At 49.8% G+C, this 19,530-nt stretch overlaps 1 protein-coding gene and 1 non-coding gene across 2 annotated transcripts; one reads left to right on the top strand and one right to left on the bottom strand.

The window, feature by feature from the left end:
• Positions 1-2,184: 2,184 nt before the first annotated feature.
• HOXC4 (homeobox C4) lies at positions 2,185-3,471 on the top strand. Its single transcript, XM_032420941.1, has 2 exons — positions 2,185-2,623; positions 3,119-3,471. Exons 1-2 carry the CDS (start codon positions 2,185-2,187, stop codon positions 3,469-3,471), a joined length of 792 nt encoding a protein of 263 aa, XP_032276832.1.
• An 8,970-nt stretch (positions 3,472-12,441) lies between these two features.
• LOC116642673 lies at positions 12,442-12,548 on the bottom strand. The gene has a single exon (XR_004301363.1). It is a non-coding gene; the product is annotated as a U6 spliceosomal RNA (small nuclear RNA).
• Positions 12,549-19,530: the final 6,982 nt, after the last annotated feature.

Below are 19,530 nucleotides of genomic sequence, written 5' to 3'. Positions count from 1 at the left end.
TCCAGGGCCCCCAAGCCTGGCTCCCAGTGAGCCTGGGGTGAGGAGAGACTCGGCACTGGGGGATAGAGAATGGCCAGCGGGCCCAGGCGGTTCTCATTCCTGCCCTCAGGGTGAGCCCTCATTTGAACATGGGGACCCCCTCTCCCACATCCCTAAGGTGGTGAAAGACAGGTGGGGAATCTCCTGCCTTCAGTCTCCCTCTCACGAGGGCCTTATTTTTTTTTTCCTTTCCCCTCCTCATTCCCTTAATTGCAGATGTTCTAATTAAACCCTCAAATAGTTGTTATGCCGTTTTAAAAGGTACTTATTCAAGTGTCAACCAGGCTGGGCTGGTAGGAGGCAGCGTAGGGCGGCGAATTAAAGGTAGATTGACTAATCACGGCGGCGATCATAATAATAAAATCAGAGGGAAAAAAATCACATTACGACTTTTCGTGGAAAGGAGGGAGCAGGCAGCCAGCGGCCGCCAGCCCTGCGCCGCCGCCGACACAAAGAGTGCGGGCGATTCCGCGAGACTGATTTATGACGTTTTACAGCCCTATAAAAGCTGTAGCGACGAGGCAAGCGCTCCTACCACCGCTGGCAGATTTAGTCTAATAAATAAAACATAAACAGTTAACTTTATGTGTCACTTTTATTGTTATCAAGTAAAATATAGCCGAGCCCCGGCAAGCTATGATTTTAAACTATAATTGTTATCAAGTACAACAAGGGGACCCAGCTCTCTCCCTGGGCTCTCCCTTCTGCCACCCCCCAACTCTGAGTTATGGGATCAGCTAATTGGAATTAGTGGCACGACGTGGCCACCCCTGGTTGGGGGGGGGGGGGGGCAGAAAAAGCAGCCCTTTCTTGCCCCCTCCCTTCTCCATGGCCCTGCCACCCCGCCATCAGGGTATTCCTGTGGGTGGGTGGCAGAGAGAGGGGAGCGGGTAGGAATGGACTGGAGACCCCCAAGGCCTGCCCAGCCTCCCCAGCTTGGTGAGCTCACCCCTCAGCTTTTGGAAAGCAGCCTGGAGCCGGCCCCTGGGAATGTGTGTTTACGTGTAAACACATGTGTTACATGGATACAATCCCTGGCCGGAAGCAGGCTCTGCCCACACAGGCCTCCCGCTTAGCTAGGTCGGCGCTCTGTGGGGATGAAGAAAGAAGAGCTCCCAGGGCCTTGGCTGGGCACCGTCGCAGGGCACTGACCCCTGGCAGATCCCTCTCCTCCTTGCCGCAGGTCCTTAGGAACCAGCCCTGGAGGTAGTTGTCAGAAAGCAGCAGGCCCAACGGAATGAGAGCGGAAACAGCAGTGAGCAGAAGAGATCCTCCGCTCTGGGGCCGGGGCAGGGAGGGTCATTGGGTACTAGGGGAGGAGGGCAAGGCTTCTGAACTCTGCTTTTGCCAACCACTTCCTGTCTCTCTTCAGCGGGGGGCTCAACCCCCAGACCTCCAGAAATGACGTCAGAATCCTTTGCATCCCGCTGCCTCTACCTGCCCCATCCGGCTGGGACCCTGCCTCGCCGGCCCCATGGCCAGAGGGTTGGGTGAGTGTGTATGGGGAAGGGGGCTGGACTCTGGTATCCTTGGATGGGGGGCACCCCAGGCTCTCCAGCCTCCTGGGCTCAGCCTGGGCCCCTCCCCATCCAACCTCCACTCCAGTCCTCCTCATTCAACTTCCTCTTCCTGCAAAAGAGGGGCGCTGCCCGGTGACCTACACAGACTGAGACAGGATCAGGATCGCCATGAATGGAGACCTCTGGAAAAGCTCTGGAGCCGAGGCCCAGGGGGCCCACCGGAGGCCCACGGGGAGACCCTGGGAGGGGGCTGAACCGCAGCCTCCCCACAGCCCCCCAAAGCCCAGGCTTTGGAAGGGAGCTGAGGGCTTCCCATCTCCTTTTGCAGGGGAAGGCTGTCAGTCGGCGGGGTGCGCACTGGGGGCACCTCAGCCCCCGCCGGCTAGCCCCACATCACCACCACCCCCCCCCCAGCACCACCACCACCACCACCACACACAAAAAAAATTGGATACATTTTGAATAAAGCGATTCGGTTCCTTATCCGGGGACTGGGTTGCTCCGTGTGATTGGCCGGCGGAGTCACATGGTGAAAGTAACTTTACAGGGTCGCTAGCTAGTAGGAGGGCTTTATGGAGCAGAAAAACGACAAAGCGAGAAAAATTATTTTCCACTCCAGAAATTAATGATCATGAGCTCGTATTTGATGGACTCTAACTACATCGATCCGAAATTTCCTCCATGCGAAGAATATTCGCAAAATAGCTACATCCCTGAACACAGTCCGGAATATTACGGCCGGACCAGGGAATCGGGATTCCAGCATCACCACCAGGAGCTGTACCCACCACCGCCTCCGCGCCCTAGCTACCCCGAGCGCCAGTATAGCTGCACCAGTCTCCAGGGGCCGGGCAATTCGCGAGGCCACGGGCCGGCCCAGGCGGGCCACCACCAGCCCGAGAAATCACAGCCGCTCTGCGAGCCGGCGCCTCTGTCAGGCGCCTCCGCCTCCCCGTCCCCAGCCCCGCCAGCCTGCAGCCAGCCAGCCCCTGACCATCCCTCCAGCGCCGCCAGCAAGCAACCCATAGTCTACCCATGGATGAAAAAAATCCACGTTAGCACGGGTAGGCAACTTTGCTTTTTGCTCTCCCCCTCCCTCCCCTCTTCCCAAGCGCTCCCCACCCTCCCCGGCCCCCTCCGGCCCCCGTCCTCCTTTCTCTCCTTCCCCCTCTCTCTCCAGGAGCGACTCTGGGTTAGCACAATTGAACTGGATTTACGAGCGAGAATGGGTAATTACATCCCCCATAAATTTTATGGCTTAGCTACTCTGGGCAGTCCGAGCCATGTGCTACGATCTGTTATGTATGTGTGAAAACTATGCTCGCTTTCTAAGGGCGCATAAATAATTCAGTGTCGTTACAATGAGGATTCCCCTCTTATTACACTACAAAGTCTCCAGCTTCCTTCAACTTCTTTATAACCCATTTAGCTTGATGACTTTATTTCCACCACCCCTCCTCCTGTTCCACAGAGCTGAGGATGGGGTGAGGGTGGGGGGGGGCGGGAGCCTGCTGCCTCTGAACCCCACTATTTGCTTTTCCCCCTCCTCCTCCCCCCAGTGAACCCCAATTATAACGGAGGGGAACCCAAGCGCTCGAGGACAGCCTACACCCGGCAGCAAGTCCTGGAATTAGAGAAAGAGTTTCATTACAATCGCTACCTGACCCGAAGGAGAAGGATCGAGATCGCCCACTCGCTGTGCCTCTCTGAGAGGCAGATCAAAATCTGGTTCCAAAACCGTCGCATGAAATGGAAGAAGGACCACCGACTCCCCAACACCAAAGTCAGGTCAGCGCCCCCGGCCGGCGCTGCGCCCAGCACCCTCTCGGCAGCCACCCCGGGCACTTCTGAAGACCACTCCCAGAGCGCCACGCCGCCAGAGCAACGGGCAGAGGACATTACCAGGTTATAAAACATAACTCACACCCTGCCCCCACCCCGTGCCCCCGTCCTCCCCTCACACACAAATTGACTCTTATTTATAGAATTTAATATATATATATTTTTTGGTTCTTTTCCCTCTTCCTCCCACCTTGTCCCTTGTCAATTCCAAACTGACAAAACAGATAAACAAGCCCTCTGCCCTTGTCTCCCTTCCACTGTTAAGGACCCTTTTAAGCATGTGATGTTGTCTTAGCATGGTACCTGCTGGGGGTTTTTTGTTGTTGTTGTTGTTTTTATTTTTTTTTAAGGCCATTTTGGGGGGTTATTTATTTTTTAAGGAAAAAGCTGCAAAAATTATATATTGTAAGGTGCGATGGTCTGGTTTGGGTGAATTTCAGGGGAAATGAGGAAAAGAAAAAAGGAAAGAGAGATTTTTAAGCCAATTCTCATCCTTCTCCTCCTCCTTCCCCCCTCTTTCCTTAGGCCTTTTGCATTGAAAATGCACCAGGGGAGGTTAGTGAGGGGGAAGTCATTTTAAGGAGAACAAAGCTATGAAGTTCTTTTGTATTATTGTTGGGGGGGGGCTGGGAGGAGAGGGGGGACGACAGCAGACAAAGCTAAATGCATCTGAAGAGCCTCTCAGAGCTGTTCAGTTTGAGGAGCCAAAAGAAAATAAAAATGAACTTTCAGTTCAGAGAGGCAGTCTATAGGTAGAAACCCCCCCACCCCACCATCGTGGTTATTGTGTTTTTGGACTGAATTTACTTGATTATTGTAAAACTTGCAATAAAGAATTTTAGTGTCGATGTGAAATGCCCCGTGATCAATAATAAACCAGTGGATGTGAATTAGTTTTACGTCAATGTCTGATGGTTTCTTTTTATCCCCCTCCTCCTTCTGGCCTGGTAACATCCCACCTTCTCTATAGTTGCCTGAGTTTAAGCAAACACACAAATCTTAACTCTCAACTCAGTTTTCCAGTGTCCTTAGACGAACCAGCAAGGGGGTTGGGGCAGGGGATCCTCAAAAGAGGGGATATGGAAGATTAGTGCTGATTTCTCCCGTCCCTTCCCTGAGTCTGCAGAGAGGGACATAGAGTGTGGAGCTGGGAGGGTCTCACTATTCTGTAGTTCGGCACAGTGTCTTCTTTTTGTTGATTCCTCTCTCCCCTCTTCTCTTTTCTCTCTGCTGACTAGGCCTGCCTGATTTGCAGACAAGAAGGCAAGTTTAAGGAGTGGGGGGGGGGGAGACAAGAGTTTTCATCTTTTAGGACTCTTCTGGGATGAGGGATTAAGGAAGACGCCCCCTCAATGCGCCTGTGCTTCTTAAAAGAAGGAAGATTTTTGAGCTGGTGATTCTGGAGCAGCAAAGTGACCTGTCAGGGTGGCTTCTCTGTTTGTTTAGACTTGGAAAGAAGGGTGAAGTGGAGGCCAGAGGCCCAGGAGGCCCCCTTGCATGGGTAGGCCTCAAAGCCTGATGCCTAGAGATAATGAAGAACTTTTATTTTTTTCCCTAACTTTTATCATGGACCTGCCAGGTGTTGAGAAAAGACACAGGGAGAGGCAGGGACCACCCCTCTTCCTATAAGCTCCCAGGTCCTGGCAGGGCTTGGGGATAGCTGGAACAAGGCTCTCAGGCTGTTTAAAAAAAAAAAAAAATTCAATTGTTTCCTTAGGGATAAAAAAAGAGAGAGAGAGAGAGAGGGAGAAACAACAACAACAAAAACTGGCCTGGATTACCTGAATAATTAATTTAAGCCAAAGGCTCCCAAATAATCCTGATCCTGAAGACCAGGCCCTAACCAGGGCCTGCTCAAATCTTTTCTTGTTTGTTGGGAGGAGGTGGGGGTGGGTACTTGGTGGGCTTCTCAGACAATTTATCCAAATTTCAGGATAGAGGGCTACCAGAAGTAGAAGAGAGAGGGCGAAGAGATCTGGGATTTGTAGAGGAGCCAGGGATACCCCTCTCCCCTCTCCCCAAATTCTGGAGTGAAAGGTAACAATGGGGCCAATTGTGAAAATGTGTTGTTCGGCAGTGCTTTGGATTTATTTCCTCTTGAACCACTCGCTGGCTGGTACTTGGAGTGGAGTGCATATGGGTGCGTGCGTGCGTGTGTGTGTGTGTGTGTGTGTGTGTGTGTGTGTTTTGGGGGGAATCACTTGGTCCTGTAGGTCTACTTTCTCCTCCCTCAATAGTGCCCTGGAGATAGCAAAACACGATGCCTACAGTGTGAGGAAGCAGGGCCAACAATTATCTGGAGTTATTTTATGTAATCAAGTGAATTAGGGGCCAAATCTGACTGTTGCTCCTAGCATCTTGAGGCAATTGACTTTGGGGCAGGAAAAGGGGGTCTAACCGTGCTTGGGAAAAGGGAAGGAAGGTCTGAGGGGTGGACTTGGGTGTCTTTTCAACCCTGTAAGGAAGTTTAAATGGAAAAAGGGGGGGGGGAGAAAGAAAAGGAACTTAAGATCCATAGGCTTATTCTAACTTTGCTCCTTTGGTTTTTTAGAGGAATTTATTCCCCTCTCTTTCCCAAAGCTGAAGAGATGAAAGCGAGGAGGAGAAAAATGACTATCTTTTCTTTCTTAAGCTTCTCCCTGAACTTGCCGAAGGGACGCTCTAGCTCAGGAAAGCAGTAGCAAAGGGTTGGGACAGTTCTTTTATTGGCCTTCTTTAGGGGCTTCAGGTTCTCCTCCTCTCACACGTGTACACACATAGTTGTTCTCTGTCCCTCTTGGTGTGACCAGGGGAAACATCAGAAATCCCTAATTCTTGACAAATGAAACAAAACTAAACCCCCTTACATTTGAGTTTTTGAAGATTTTGGCCTCTGGCCTTCCCTCCAGTGTGCTCCATTCTCTCCTCTTTGCCCCAAACTCTCCTTTCCTTGGGACTGACCACCCCAGAATGGGATCAGGGTCCCAGAGAGGGAGTGAGGGGCATGGAGCGCCGACCTGGGCCCCTAGCTCCAACAGTCTGGGTCCCCGCTGCCGCTCCCCGCGATGCTGCCACCGCCTCACTGGGAAGGGCTGGAGCTTTTATTGAAGTTGGGTTGAGCAGAGGGGAAAGGCTGGGGGGGAGGGCGGGGAGGACGCAGCCCAGGTTCACGGGGAGGACACAGCATTTTCTCTCCCATCGCCTTTATACTCGGCAGCGCCTCTGACCTCTCCCCCACCCCCATCTCCGACCCTCCCAAGCCAGCCCTTGCTCAGCCCCTGGTCTCCAGATAGGATGCCACTGCTTTTGTAGGGCTGGGGATTTCTTGCCCAGAGTAATGGGAGAGGCAAGGCGCATGAATGCCTGCTAGCGCATTGTATCTCTCTCGCCAATGGCTAAGTTAAAAGAAGACGGGGTGAAAGCGGCAACGCCAATCTTCCAAGATCCTTCTCTCCAAGCACCTGGAGATCCCCACAGGTCACAAACCCCCTTGCCATGTAAGTAGTTAGCACTCGATCTGCTCAGGGCGAGGAGCACAGCAGTTACAACTCTGCCTCTGTGTGCATTTCCATTTTTAGCTCAATTCCCGATCTTGGGGAGGGAAGGCGGGAAATCCAATCATGAACAGAGGGCTTCTGCTGGGGGAAAATGGAGTTTCTGTGCTGAGTCGTGTACCTGGGGAGTGAAGAAACTAGGCTCAGAAAGGAGAAGGTGGGGAGGGAAAGTGAGCCTGGGGTGGGGGAAGGCCTGGGGAACTCGATTTCTCTGAGGGCGTCTTGCGGCTGCTCGTATGAAGTTTCCTACAAAGTTTTCTCTGCAATCTGTGCATCAGCTTTTTTTTTTTTTTTTTTCATGCGTGGACTTAGCGGATTGCAGTTCAGAGCTGCCTTCCCGCTGTTAGATGGATGTGTATGTGTGTGTTTGGGGGAGTGGAACGGAAGATAAAACAAGGGGGTTCTCCAGAGCTTGGGACCAGGGTACCCTCTGCTAGGCACCATTTGTCTACTTGTCCAAGATCAGGGAAGACAGACTCTGAAGGGGGCCCTCGAGACTGAGGGTGCTATGACGGGGAGGAGCAGCGTGCTGGGGCAATTCCACCATCTTTTCCTCTGCCTTTTGCCCAGTCCTGGGGGAGCATGCTATTGCTCTCACAGAGCTCCTTCTCATAGTTTTCCACAGCTTCTATTTGGTACCCCTCTTTCAGAGAGCTAATTCTGAGACCCTTCCCAGGCTTGGAAAAAGAGACAGAGGATTCCCCCCAACTCCAGCGGCCACCAGAGCAGAAGGAATATTTATTACCTCTCTGGATATCATTATCTAAGAATACAATTTTATGCACTTCCTAATCTGTTAGCCTGATTTATCTGGATGGGCAGGAACCCAAAATAAATATTTGGGGGATTTGGAAGGAAAAAAGTCTTTGCTTCTGACCAGTCTTTCTGATTGAACTGATCACCGCCCCCCCCCCCCCGCCACCAACTTGGTCTGCTTTTTCTACACCCCATATAGCTAGCCCCATTCAAATTTTTTCTCTGCAGCTTGTGGCTGTTTGGGGAATCGGAGTTTTAGTTGCCTCTTGAGAATTAAAAATGGCCAGGTACACTGTTTGAACCAGAGACCTGAAGGGGTCCCTCAGCCACCTTAAAATCCGTGTAGCTCTCGATGTTCAGATCCCTTTTGGATTTGGTAGCAGAGAGAAACCAAGGTTTGCTCATCTGCCCTCCAGGTCCAGGAGCCCCTTCTCAGACCTGGCTCTGTCTCCATGGCTTAGGATTTGTCTTCTCTTCTCTCTCTGGGGTCAGCTCAGTAGCTTCTTGAACCACAGGGTCCATCCAGAAGCGGAGCCCACAGCCATGCAGACAGGGGCAAGGGCCTCTGCAGCTCCATCTTCCTGCTCCCGGTTCCTGCAGACCCGCCTAGCTGATAAATTAGGAGGCACGGAAGACAAGGATGGGTAGGGAAGATCTCCCATGTTTGAGGGTGAATAGGGTGACGGAGTCTAATAAATGGAAAGGGCTATTTTAAATTTCCAGTCCCCATGAGCAGTTGCCAGATTTCCTAAGATGTAGGGTCCTCTAAGGTCTCTCCTGCCAGTCAGGATGGGGTAGGGGTCAGACCCAAAGAAGTGTCACCTCTACTCACTCCTCCTTTCTGACCCTCTGCCCAGCCTCGGAGATTGGGAGAGGGAAGGATATTTGAACTTCTGGGGGACAAGCCTTAAGACGGAGCGTGGAGGAGGCACCGCCGAGCCTAGGCTCCCGCTGCCGGCCTCTGGCTTCCCAGGCGGCCGGGGCCAGAGAACCCGGCACAAAGCGGCCGCTGTCTCCGGGGGTCCCGGCTCCCTTCTGGAGCGACCAGGGTCCTGAGGATGGCGAACTGGGGCCCGCCCGGGCAAAGGTGAGGTGCGAGAGGGCGCTGCCGGAGGCCCCTCCGGGTTCCACGCCACGGCCGCTCCGGGCTCCGTGTCGCCTTCAGCTGGGTCACGACCCCGGGCTCGGCCCGCGGACAATAGGGCTCTGGGCGGGGGCCGCGGGCTGCGCGACCAGCCGAGCGGGTTCACTGCGCGGTGAACTCCGCTCCACCTCCGGGTCTCGGGTCTCGCCCTTTAAGAGTCCAAGCTCTCTTTTCTTTGCCCTATTCCGCCTTCATTTTTTTTTTCGTGGAAAATTGAGCACACTCTCCATTGCTCCTCGGCCGAGCAATACCTCACCGTTACCGCCACCAAATCGGATTCCATTTTCTTTAGAAATGAAAGCAGAGTTTTCTCCCGAGTTACAAGAGCGGGGAATGGGACCCAATGTGGGCACGCAGAGAAGAGAAGAATCCCAGGCCATCAAACCAACAAATGGTCTCCTCCATCATAGGAATTCCAGGCCCAGAATGGGTCCTCTCTGCACCTCCACCCCAAATCATAGGAAGAATTGCTTCCCTCTTCCGCTGCCCTTTGTCTCTGGGCACTAGATTAGGATCCGGGCTCTTATAAAAGAGGAGACGTGCTCTCAAATCTGATGGGCAGGGACTGGACTGGGTTATCCATGGTGGGGGGGAGTGTGAGTGGGGAGTGAGTAACTTGGGAGATGTCCCCCAACCAGTTTGTTCTTGTTCCTCGATCTCTCCCCATCCCAGTGATTGCCTGGCCCCTATTTGTGACTCTGTCCCTTTGGGCAGTGGCACAGTGTTTGTAACTTCGTCCATGTGGAGTCTTTCCACTCAGCTAGAATAGACCTTGGAAAATAAGATTGCAGAATACGGTTGGTTCTAGCTGGAGGCAAAAAAGGCAGGCAGTTTGGGGAGAGGAGAAAATGGGGGAGGTATGGAATATTCCCCATGGACATTTGCTTCCTGCCTTTCCCCGGCTCCCCACCTCAGCCCTATCTTGCCTGACCAAGCTCAAAGATGAGATGGAGAGATGCCCCCCCCCCACCTTGGGAACCTTTCTTCTTGGACCCCATCGGACCATTTCAACCCATTTTGGAATGTGACTGCCTATAGCCCTGCCTGTCTTTACTTGGCTGTTTCAAGGTCTCTGCCTGGCATTTCTATTGCTTTCTGTGCTCTGTGTTTCCTCACATCCTTGCTCCTCTGCCCCTCTCATCCTGCAGCAATCCTCTGGGATGATCCTCAGCCCCAGTGCTCCTCCTAGAACTCCCCTCCAACTGAGAAAGCAGAGAAGAGGAACCAAAAGGTGGGGGCAGCAATCTGGGAGGGACAGCTGAGGTTCAAAAGTTCCTGGCTGAGCCTCCAGTCCAGGCCACCTCAGGGGCCGATTGGACCGACAGCTCCAGGGCCAGCAGCAAATAGAACAAGGTTTTACGGCCTGGGCAGATGTCAGCTTAGCCAACTCACCCGGATTCCCCTTTATCTCCTCCACCAAAGAGGCTCCAATCCCCACCATACCTTTGTTCTCTTTCCTTCCCCCCACCTCCCCCTTCTCTTCCTCCGTTTGATCCTGCCTTTACCCCTCAAATTATTTCTTTAGATCTGGAAGCATCTGTTCCTGCCTGCCCCTCCCCCCTTCCCTCCTTTCCTCCTCCCTCCACTTCTGGGAGTCAAAGAAGCCCCCAAATGGAGGGCTTCTGGCATCTAGCCGGCTCTGCTACCCCAGGGCCCAGAGACCAGTGAGGCCAACCCTTGAGAACCCTCCCCAACCCCCGTCACAGGCATTTTATTCTCCCAGCTGGTTGAGGGCCCTGGAATTGCAGAGTCTGAGTCTTGGCCCCCAGGGACCAGTCTCTTCTCTCACTGGGACAGTTACCCATTAAATTCAGGTGAAAGCGAGAAATGGGAGGTGGAAGGGTTTGGTGAAGAATTACTTAGGTAATTGCCCCAGTTCTCTGGGGGCTGTTTTGGGCTCCAGAGTTTGAACATGTCTTCATATCCCGACCATAGAGGGGAGATGGCCTTGGCAGGAGAGCCTGCCCCTTCCCTTGATGGCAAAGTCATTTTCTGAGCAATTAGAAAGCCCTCCAAGCCCTCCCAGAATTCCATAACCCTAACTGAGGAGACCAAGACAGTATCCACACTATGCACATTAGAGGGCCTGTTCTCTCTCTCCTCCAAAAAATAAGAAGAAACATATCCAGGAATATGTGGTCTCCAAAGCTTAAGGAGAGGGTGGTAAACCCAGTCCGGGTAAACAATAGAATGTCTTTTCCTCTCCTAGTCAATCCAGTTCAGTCTGAGTCCAGATAATTCAGGCTAAGACTCTTGAACTCAACCTGGTAGACCGGCTTTAGCAAAAGCCCACTTCCTATCCCAGAGCACCAGACTGGAATAATGCCAAGGTCCTCGCCCTACTGCCCACCATTGAAAACTGGTAGAAACGAATAAGTCCTCTCTTCCCTCCCCTTCCTCCAGCTCCATCCTGAGATTTCACCCTGCCTGGCATCCTGCTCCCTCTTCTGTCCTTGAAGACCAGTGGTTGGCCAAAAGCCCCAGATTCATGCTCCCTGTGGCTCTGCCACTCAGTTTCCATGGCAATGAGAGGCAACTGAACTATTCCCCTGCCCTTCAGCTGGTTGGATAGACCTGTATCAGCCAAGATGTTCCTTGGGGGAACCTGACCGAGGAAAGATACAGGAGACGGGAGTCTGTATTTTGTTATGGCATCTTTGCTAATTAGTCAGGATGGAAGAGGGAAGACTGGGGCCTAGAGTCCCTCCCTCCAGCCTCTAATTTCACACAGTCCTTTCTCTCTGCACACATGTTTACCTAGGAACACACCCTCAAAACACGCATGATGGATTCATGCTAGGACCTCAACATATCTGCTTCTTCTGTTCATACCTGCATGGGTAGGTGACTTTGCTGAAGGCGTGTGTGTATGTGTGTGTACGTGCGTGTGCGTGTGAGTAGGGGTAATGTGTGACAGAAAATAACATCCCAGCTAGAGCTCCTGTGAAGTAGGCTCTTTGACCTATCACTAACGTCCCTGGTAACAGAGGCTTCTGCTGCCCCCTCTCTCCCACACACTGCTCTCCAAAGCTTGCCCCTTGGCCAAAGACTGTGGGGCCTGAGGACTCACCCTGATCCTGCAACTTGGCTCCTTAGGCCTGGGGTGGCTCTAGAAGAAGGAGGCGGAGTCAGAGGCCTCTGGAAGACCAGATTCTTCACTTAATACTCTGACTTTTTCAAAGTTAGATCAAAACCACGAACATTTCTCTAACCCTCCAGTCTGTACGACTCCGCCGGCAGGCAGGACCTAGGAAACCACCATCACCACCACACCAGCAGCAACAGGGACAGCAACGTGATGATCTCCTGGGGACGCTAACTGCCTTACGGTGGTGTTGGAGGAGTCAGGGGACTAATGTAGGAAAAGCATTTCGATGAGTGCTCGGCATACAGTAAACTTTCAATAAGCGCTATTTCTTCTTCTTCTTCTTCTTCTTCTTCTTTTCTTCTTCTTCTTCTTCTTCCTATTACTATTAACAATAACAGGCATTTTCTTAAGTGCTTACTATGGACCAGGCACTGTGCTAAATTTGCTATCTCATTCGAGCCTACAATAATGCTGGAAGGAAGTTGTTGTGGATCTGCATTTTTTTTTTTTTTGTGGTTCAAAAATATGGAACGCTTCACGAATTTGCATGTCATCCTTGCGCAGGGGCCATGCTAATCTTCTCTGTATCGTTCCAATTTTAGTATATGTGCTGCCGAAGCGAGCACGTGGATCTGCATTTTACCCAAGAGGAAGCTGAGGGAGGCCCAGGAGGCTAGCGATAGGCCCCATTGGCAGAGCCAGGGTGCCAGTCAGACTGGCCTGACTCCAGAATGGGTGCTCTGAACCCCTCCAACAATTCTTTGCTGGTGATGGACGGGGCGCTGGCTGTCAGGATGTGCTGAGTTTAGCAGGGAGTGGGGGGCCACGCCAGCCTGAGCCCAAGCAGGACCTACAGTAACCTGAGTTTTGCTACGGGGCTTGCCTGGGCAGGTTCTTGTCCTCATCAACAACAGGCTGTAACCCAGTGGTTCTCAAACTTTTTGGTCTCAGGATCCCTTTACACTCTTAACAATTATCAAAATCTCAAAGAACTTTTAAAATATGAGTTATAGCTATCAATATTTACCTTATTAGAAATTAAAACTGAAACCTTCTAAAAATCTTTTAAAATAATAATAATGAATCCATTACATGTTAACGTAACTAACTTTTCAGGAAAAATAACTATATTTTCCAAAACAATTTAGTGAGAAGAATGTCACTGTTTCACATGGAGGCAAATCTCTTTAATGTCTAGCTTCGTAGAAGACGAATGGATTCTCGTACCTGTTTCCGCATTCAATTTGTTGCAATACCTTGTTTTGGTTGAAGTATATGAAGTACATAGCCTCATGCAGATAAGTAGCAGGGAGAGGAAAGACCTCTCGCAGAGCTCCTGAAAGGATCTTCAAGAACTCCCAGGGATCCTTGGACCACATTTTAAGAACCACTAATCTAACCGACTGAGCTAACCAGCAGAAGCCACTCCATTGGCTTATACTGGATACTGTTTTAGCTCATTAGTGGTGCTTCTGACTCCAAAACCTATCATCATTTCACTATTCCATGCTGTATTTGGAATGTGTCATCTTCGGCAACTTATTCAATTTTTCTATCCCATGGATAGATTAACAGACAGAAAGACAGACATATACATACATATATGCTATGTATGTCATAGATATATATTCATCGTTTTTTAGTACCAAAATGTAGAATAAAATACAAATTTATAGATAAAATGGCCTTCCTATGTTTAACATTGTTTGAGATGGCAGCTTAGCTATTAATATCAGTCTTGTGTTTCAGGAGGGGAAACTGAGCCAAAGAGGGTGATGTGACTTGCTGAAGATGACATGCTCAGCAAGTGGTGGACAGTAGACTCGAACTCCTGTCCTCTAACTCCTAGACCTGTATTTACTCACTCAGAACCCCTTTCTCTAGAGACGTAGGTGTATAACATGAGTATGGAAGGTAGATGTGTGCCATGCACAAACTCTTTCTGGAAGTATATGTGATGGTTGTTTATCTGAACATATCTGTGTGTGAGAGGAGAAAACTGTCTTGTACCTGCATGCAAAGGTATAGTTTTGTTAAGAGGTACAAGGCACCAGCCTGACAGTGTTTTTCCCTCCTCACCAAACTCTCCACGTGTCTGTGGTCCTGGGCTTGATCTGTCCATTGTCAGGAACATTTCTTCCTTCCAGGTCTCCTGCTGGTACATTCTCACTGAGAGTGTGTAAATTGCCCACATCTTCCCATGAGCACACAGAACAGGTGTAACAATCTAATATGCCCTTCTTTTTCTTCCCCCGAACATCATGTCTGACATATCTTTTCAAAATAAGTGATCTACAAGTGTCCAACCAAGGAAAGCATAGCTGTGTGAACCGAGGTGTGTATCTGTCTGCGTAAATGCAAATATGGAGCCCTTGGGTGTCCATATACTTGTCTGGGTAATCCCCATGTAAATGTATGAGCAACTGGAGTCTCAGTTCTTTCATTAATCTGATAAGTATTTATTCACAAATTCTATGTTTTATGGCTGCGTGAGGCTCATGTTTATGCAGGATCCAATGAGAAGAACCTTCGGTAGGAAGTCAGGCTGCCTGAATTCTAGTCAGAGCTTTCTGCTCCCCCTTGCTGTAAGCAAATCCCTTAACCAGTGAGAGCCTCCACTCCCTCATCCACATAATGGGGGGAAACAATTATAGTCTCAGCTACATCTCTGGATGGGGAGTGTAGTGAGGCAGTCGTAAGAGATGCCTGAGTGAACATGATTCTTTTTTTGTTATCAAAAATTTCAAACACAATAGTAGAGAAAATAATATAATCAAACACTCATATACCCATCACCTCACTTTAACAATGATCAACCCATGACCAATCTAATTTTATCTACATTAAACCCAATACTACCTCATATATTTTGAAACAAATCTCAGAAGTCATGTCACTTCTCCTGTGAACAATTCAACAAATACCTCTAAAAGATAAAGACTTTTTAAAATAACATGACCACAATATTATTATCATACCCACCTAAATATTTTTTAGTAAAATTTGTTAGCTTTTTTAAAGAATGGAGAAAGGTCTTTAACAACGCAGAGCTGCTGACTCCCTTGTGCCTCATGCTCAGAGTTGATGAATGTCAATAAGAGAAAATGAGTAGAATGGGGAGGAAAAGATGAAGTTTCCTTTTTTATTTCCATCTTAGAATCCCAGTTCACCTCCAGACACTCCCCTCAACTCATTAGGTCCATTAAAAATGGGCTGACAGGGGACCCTGGAGGTCTAGAGCTGGTGGAAGCAGCCAGAAGGGGCCCTTGGAAGACACTGCAGACCTCATTTTGGAAGAAAATATTTGTTGAGCCAGAAGGAATCTGAGCAGAGGGTCTGCCCAACCATTCTCCAGCATCAGATTTCATCCTTGGCTTGCCGGGCAGACCTCACAATATCTGAAGTCTCACTGGAGTTACTGATCTCCAAAGACATGCAGATGTGTACATCTCATAGCATCCGCCTACAGACACCCAAAAGGAGATATGCACAGAGGCCCAGGCAAATCCACCTGCCCATACACAGGCCGTGTACAAACACACGCAAATGCTCAGAGACAGATGCAAATGTACAAGTACGTAGCAGCAAACTTAGCCGTGTGAGAAACACAGAGACACAAATCCAAACACTCAGACGTATGTGAATATGCAGGGATACAAACGAAGTTCTGGAACAAAAATACAAAAAGCCAAATACAAAAGCCTGGATGCGTGTAAATATACATTGGGCCACTTTTACTCATGACCAGTTAACATGGCCAAGGTCCATTCTAGCTGGCTTTTTCCCTCTCTTCTCATCAAACGGGTCAAATATCAGCCAAAGCTACATTCTGTGTCACCTTCATGCAGATATGCACCAAAGACAAGTCATCGCAAGGTCTTCCCAGTGCCGCTGACAGCACAAGATCTCAGTCCCCCCGGTCCTCTGTCCCCAAAAGACAAGGCTAGGAGTACTGTGGCATGGTATGTATGCGTGTGTGGGACCATACGGACACTCATTTCTTTGTCCTAAGAAGTCTGCTCAGTGTGAAGGGGAAGAACACTGGCCACGTACAGACTCTAAGTCAGCTCAGACCGACGGGAATGTCGCTTTGCCTACACTGTCCTACAGGGATAGGTGGACTGATTTCTCACTAAATTGGTTAGCCCAAGTGGGCGTTTTGGCATCTCACAGACATGACCTGAGAGTGCTTTCTGTGGGCCCCAGTGAGGCTGTGCCAATCGTCTGGGTTTGACTCTTTTTAATGAACTTACCAATCCATTCAAAGAATAAAGGTGATGCTGCTGAGTAGATCAGATGGTGGTTGGCTACGCCTTGCATGGCCGCAGGGTGATTCTGAAGCAAAAAGGATGGCCGGAATCTGACAATTTTAAAATAAAATCCATCAATTAAGTAGAGAGAAACCAGTGGGGCTATTTGGCACTATGTTCACCAAAACCAGTCAACTGACTAAAATGTCCTCATTTCAACCAATTTTTGCGAGATGCAGCCGCAGCGACAGCATCTGAGTCAGGGGACGCAAATATGTGTGCCTTCAAAGCTGAATTGACGCTGGCGTTTAGGGTAGGGAACGGGCTGTGTAAGTGACTGTACATTTTGGGAAGGACAAAGCAGTGGTGCAGGGCTGTGTGCGTGATTAGATGAGGACATGTGTCTGTGCCCATTTACAGCCAACATCGCTGACGAGAAAGTAAAAATCGTGTAGTATAACTGGGGCTCTCCCTTTACAGGGGATCACAGGATGTTAGGTATCGAAGGGACCTTTGAGCTCATGTGGAGACTGAGGCTTGGACAATTTTAAATGTCCAAGATCACCCAGCAAATAAATGGCTGAGACATACTTAGATACTATATTAGTTTGCTAGAAACGCCATAATAAAGCCACAGACCAGGTGGCTTAAACAATAGAAATTTATTTTTTCAAAGTTTGGAAGGTTTAAGAGTCCAAGATCAAGGTGTTGACAGGGTTGGTTTCTTTCTTTCTTTTTTTTTTTTTAAGATTTTATTTATTTGAGACAGTGTGTGCGTGCGCCGGGGGAGGGGCAGAGGGAGAGGGAGGAGCAGACTCCCCGCTGAGCAGGGAGCCTGATGTGGGGCTCCATCCCAGGACCCTGGGATCATGACCTGAGCTGAAGGCAGACGCTCAACCGACTGAGCCACCCAGGCACACAGGGTTGGTTTCTTTGGGGTTCTCTTTCCTCAGCTTGTAGATGGGGTCTTGGCTTCACATGGTCTTTCCTCTGTGTCTGTGTCCTAATCTCCTCTTCTTACAAGCAGACCAGTCGGACTGGATTAGGGCCCACCCGTATGACTGCATTTTACTCAGTTACTTCTTCAAACGCCCTATCTCTAAATACAGTCGCCTTCTGTGGTACTGGGGGTTAGGACATCAACATATGAATTTGGGGAGGAACATAATTGAGACCATACTGTTATGGTCTCTAAGACTCTAGACTCCAAGTCCAGTGCTGTTGTGCCCACATCAGACTAATAAGAGATCTGGTGGGTTTTGTTCCTGAATTGGTTCAATTGTGTTTTGTTTCTTAGGGATGGGGAAGTTGTTTAGGGCCAGCAGGAGATTTAAAAATGTTTCCCAGGGCCAAGGCCCAATGGGAACCTGAGTGAGCACTGCCTGAGGAATCTAGGATTAGCCAGACCACCAAATACTGGGAAAAGTAACCAGAATCTTTGGCCTGGAAGGAACCCTGTGAGGTTAACTTGACAATATCAGGGGGATGAGAATTTACCTGGTGCGTTCTGGAGTTGACAGTTGTCTGAAGACTCTCAGGGCTGGCAAGTTCTTTCTTATGCGTAATCAGCATTCCTCATGCTAATTAAGCTCAACGCCCTTCCCTGGCCTTCAGTCCTCAGAATTAGACAATAAGACAGGTTTTTTTTCCTTTGAAGCTTGAAGAAGGCTTGACAGCATATTAAGGAAACTTCTCCATTCAGGACAGCCTCTTTCCTCATAGGAGGCTGGCGGGTGGGGAAACCAGAGGTAAAAAAGTTGTGCTTACCCCTTTGCTCTCCGTCAGAGGCCTTCAGCCCCTCTCCAGGCCCTGGCCAGCTCTAGGGGGTGGTGCAGAAACGGGGAGAACAGAGAGGCCCTCTGACTTCACAGAATTCACAGGTGGGCTCTAGTGGGATTATGGAGCATGGTGTGGGTATGATGTAGCCTGTGCCCCAAAGGGGCCACGACCAGGCAGGAGGGCCTACATCATTGTGGTGGCTGTTGGCGCCTGTGCTCTCTGCCAGGGAAAGCCAGCTTGGATCCTGGGGTTTAGAGGGAGCAAGTTAAAAGGATCCAGCTGAGGTGCAAAGAGAGCCAGAGGCAGCATGGCCTAGGGATCAAAACACCTGGGTTCTGGTCTCTGTCTGAGCCTCAGTTTCCGTTCCTTCACAGTGAAGTCGTTCGATTAGGTCATCACTAAGATCCTTCCAGCTCTGAGCAAAAACTAGAGGATGCTGGGGGGGGGGCAGGGAAGGAATACTCTTTGCAGAAAATCAGATGATGGACTATGTGTCTCCGTGAACCAAACCAGGCACAGAAAACTCTCCATCTTCATTCCAGAGTTGGTAGGGGGTGGGGGAGAGGGGGTGTTCGCTCTGGTGTCTCCTCATTTGACAACTCAACCTTTTCTACAGGGCCCCTGCAGGCTCGTGGTGGGGAGCTGTTTCCCTGAGGGACCCTGCCCCTGAGGGGAGGGAGGCAAAGACAAGATGGGGGCAGGACAATGGGCGGGTATCTGCCTGATGCCAGCAGTCAGGTAAAAGCAGCGGAATTAGCCCCCTATCTGCTTAGTTTCAAATATCAGAATAAAGGGATCCAATTTTACAGCTTTCATCTGAAGTTAATGGATAATGAGATGCAGGATCAGCCTTATGCAGTGATGCAGTTTAAAGCCCCTGGGAAGACTCTGTTTCCCCCTCCCCAATTATCTTGCCACTGAAATGCCACGAGTCCCACCATTAGAGCACATGGTGTTAAGTGCAGTCCTCTGCAGATCACATTCTTTCAAATACAAAAGCACCACTGGGATACTTTATCAAACAGCGCTTGGTGGGGGATGCTCAGGGATTGAGGGGTTCTGAAGATTAATCTCTAGATACTTCTCAGTTTCACGTTGGCCAACCCTTGTGAGAAAGCTAGATTCTGCCTGCGAAAGTGCAAACTCAAGGACTCCCCTAGAACCCAGAGGCCTGAACTATGGGGATATTTCTAGTCTTAGGAAAGGGGTGGACTCCAAGTGGTGAGAGTAGTCATTATGTGAGAGATCACAGGGGCTGCCAGGAAAACTGAATTCAGAGAGATGAAAATGCCAAGAGTGTACATGCACTTGGATTGGCCACTGTGGAAGCCAGTGTAGAAGTGATATGTCCACAGGATGTAAAACTATTTCAGAAAAAAAAAACAAAAAACAAAAAACACAGTTTCATTTCCTTGATTATCTGCTGTTTATCTAACCCAGGAGGCATGACTTGGAAGTGTTAAAACATAGCAGATGGGGAAACCTGGTTCAGACCTGGCTTTGTGACCTTGGGCAGGTGACTTAACCTTTCCGAGATTACATTTCCTCATCAAATTTAGTATAAAGCACCTGGCATATA

This window comes from Phoca vitulina, unplaced genomic scaffold (genome assembly GCF_004348235.1).
Source record: "Phoca vitulina isolate PV1807 unplaced genomic scaffold, GSC_HSeal_1.0 scaffold23, whole genome shotgun sequence".
Classification (NCBI taxonomy): domain Eukaryota; kingdom Metazoa; phylum Chordata; class Mammalia; order Carnivora; family Phocidae; genus Phoca; species Phoca vitulina.
The sequence above is the reverse complement of the archived record's forward strand: the minus strand, read 5'-3'. Positions and strand labels throughout refer to the sequence as shown.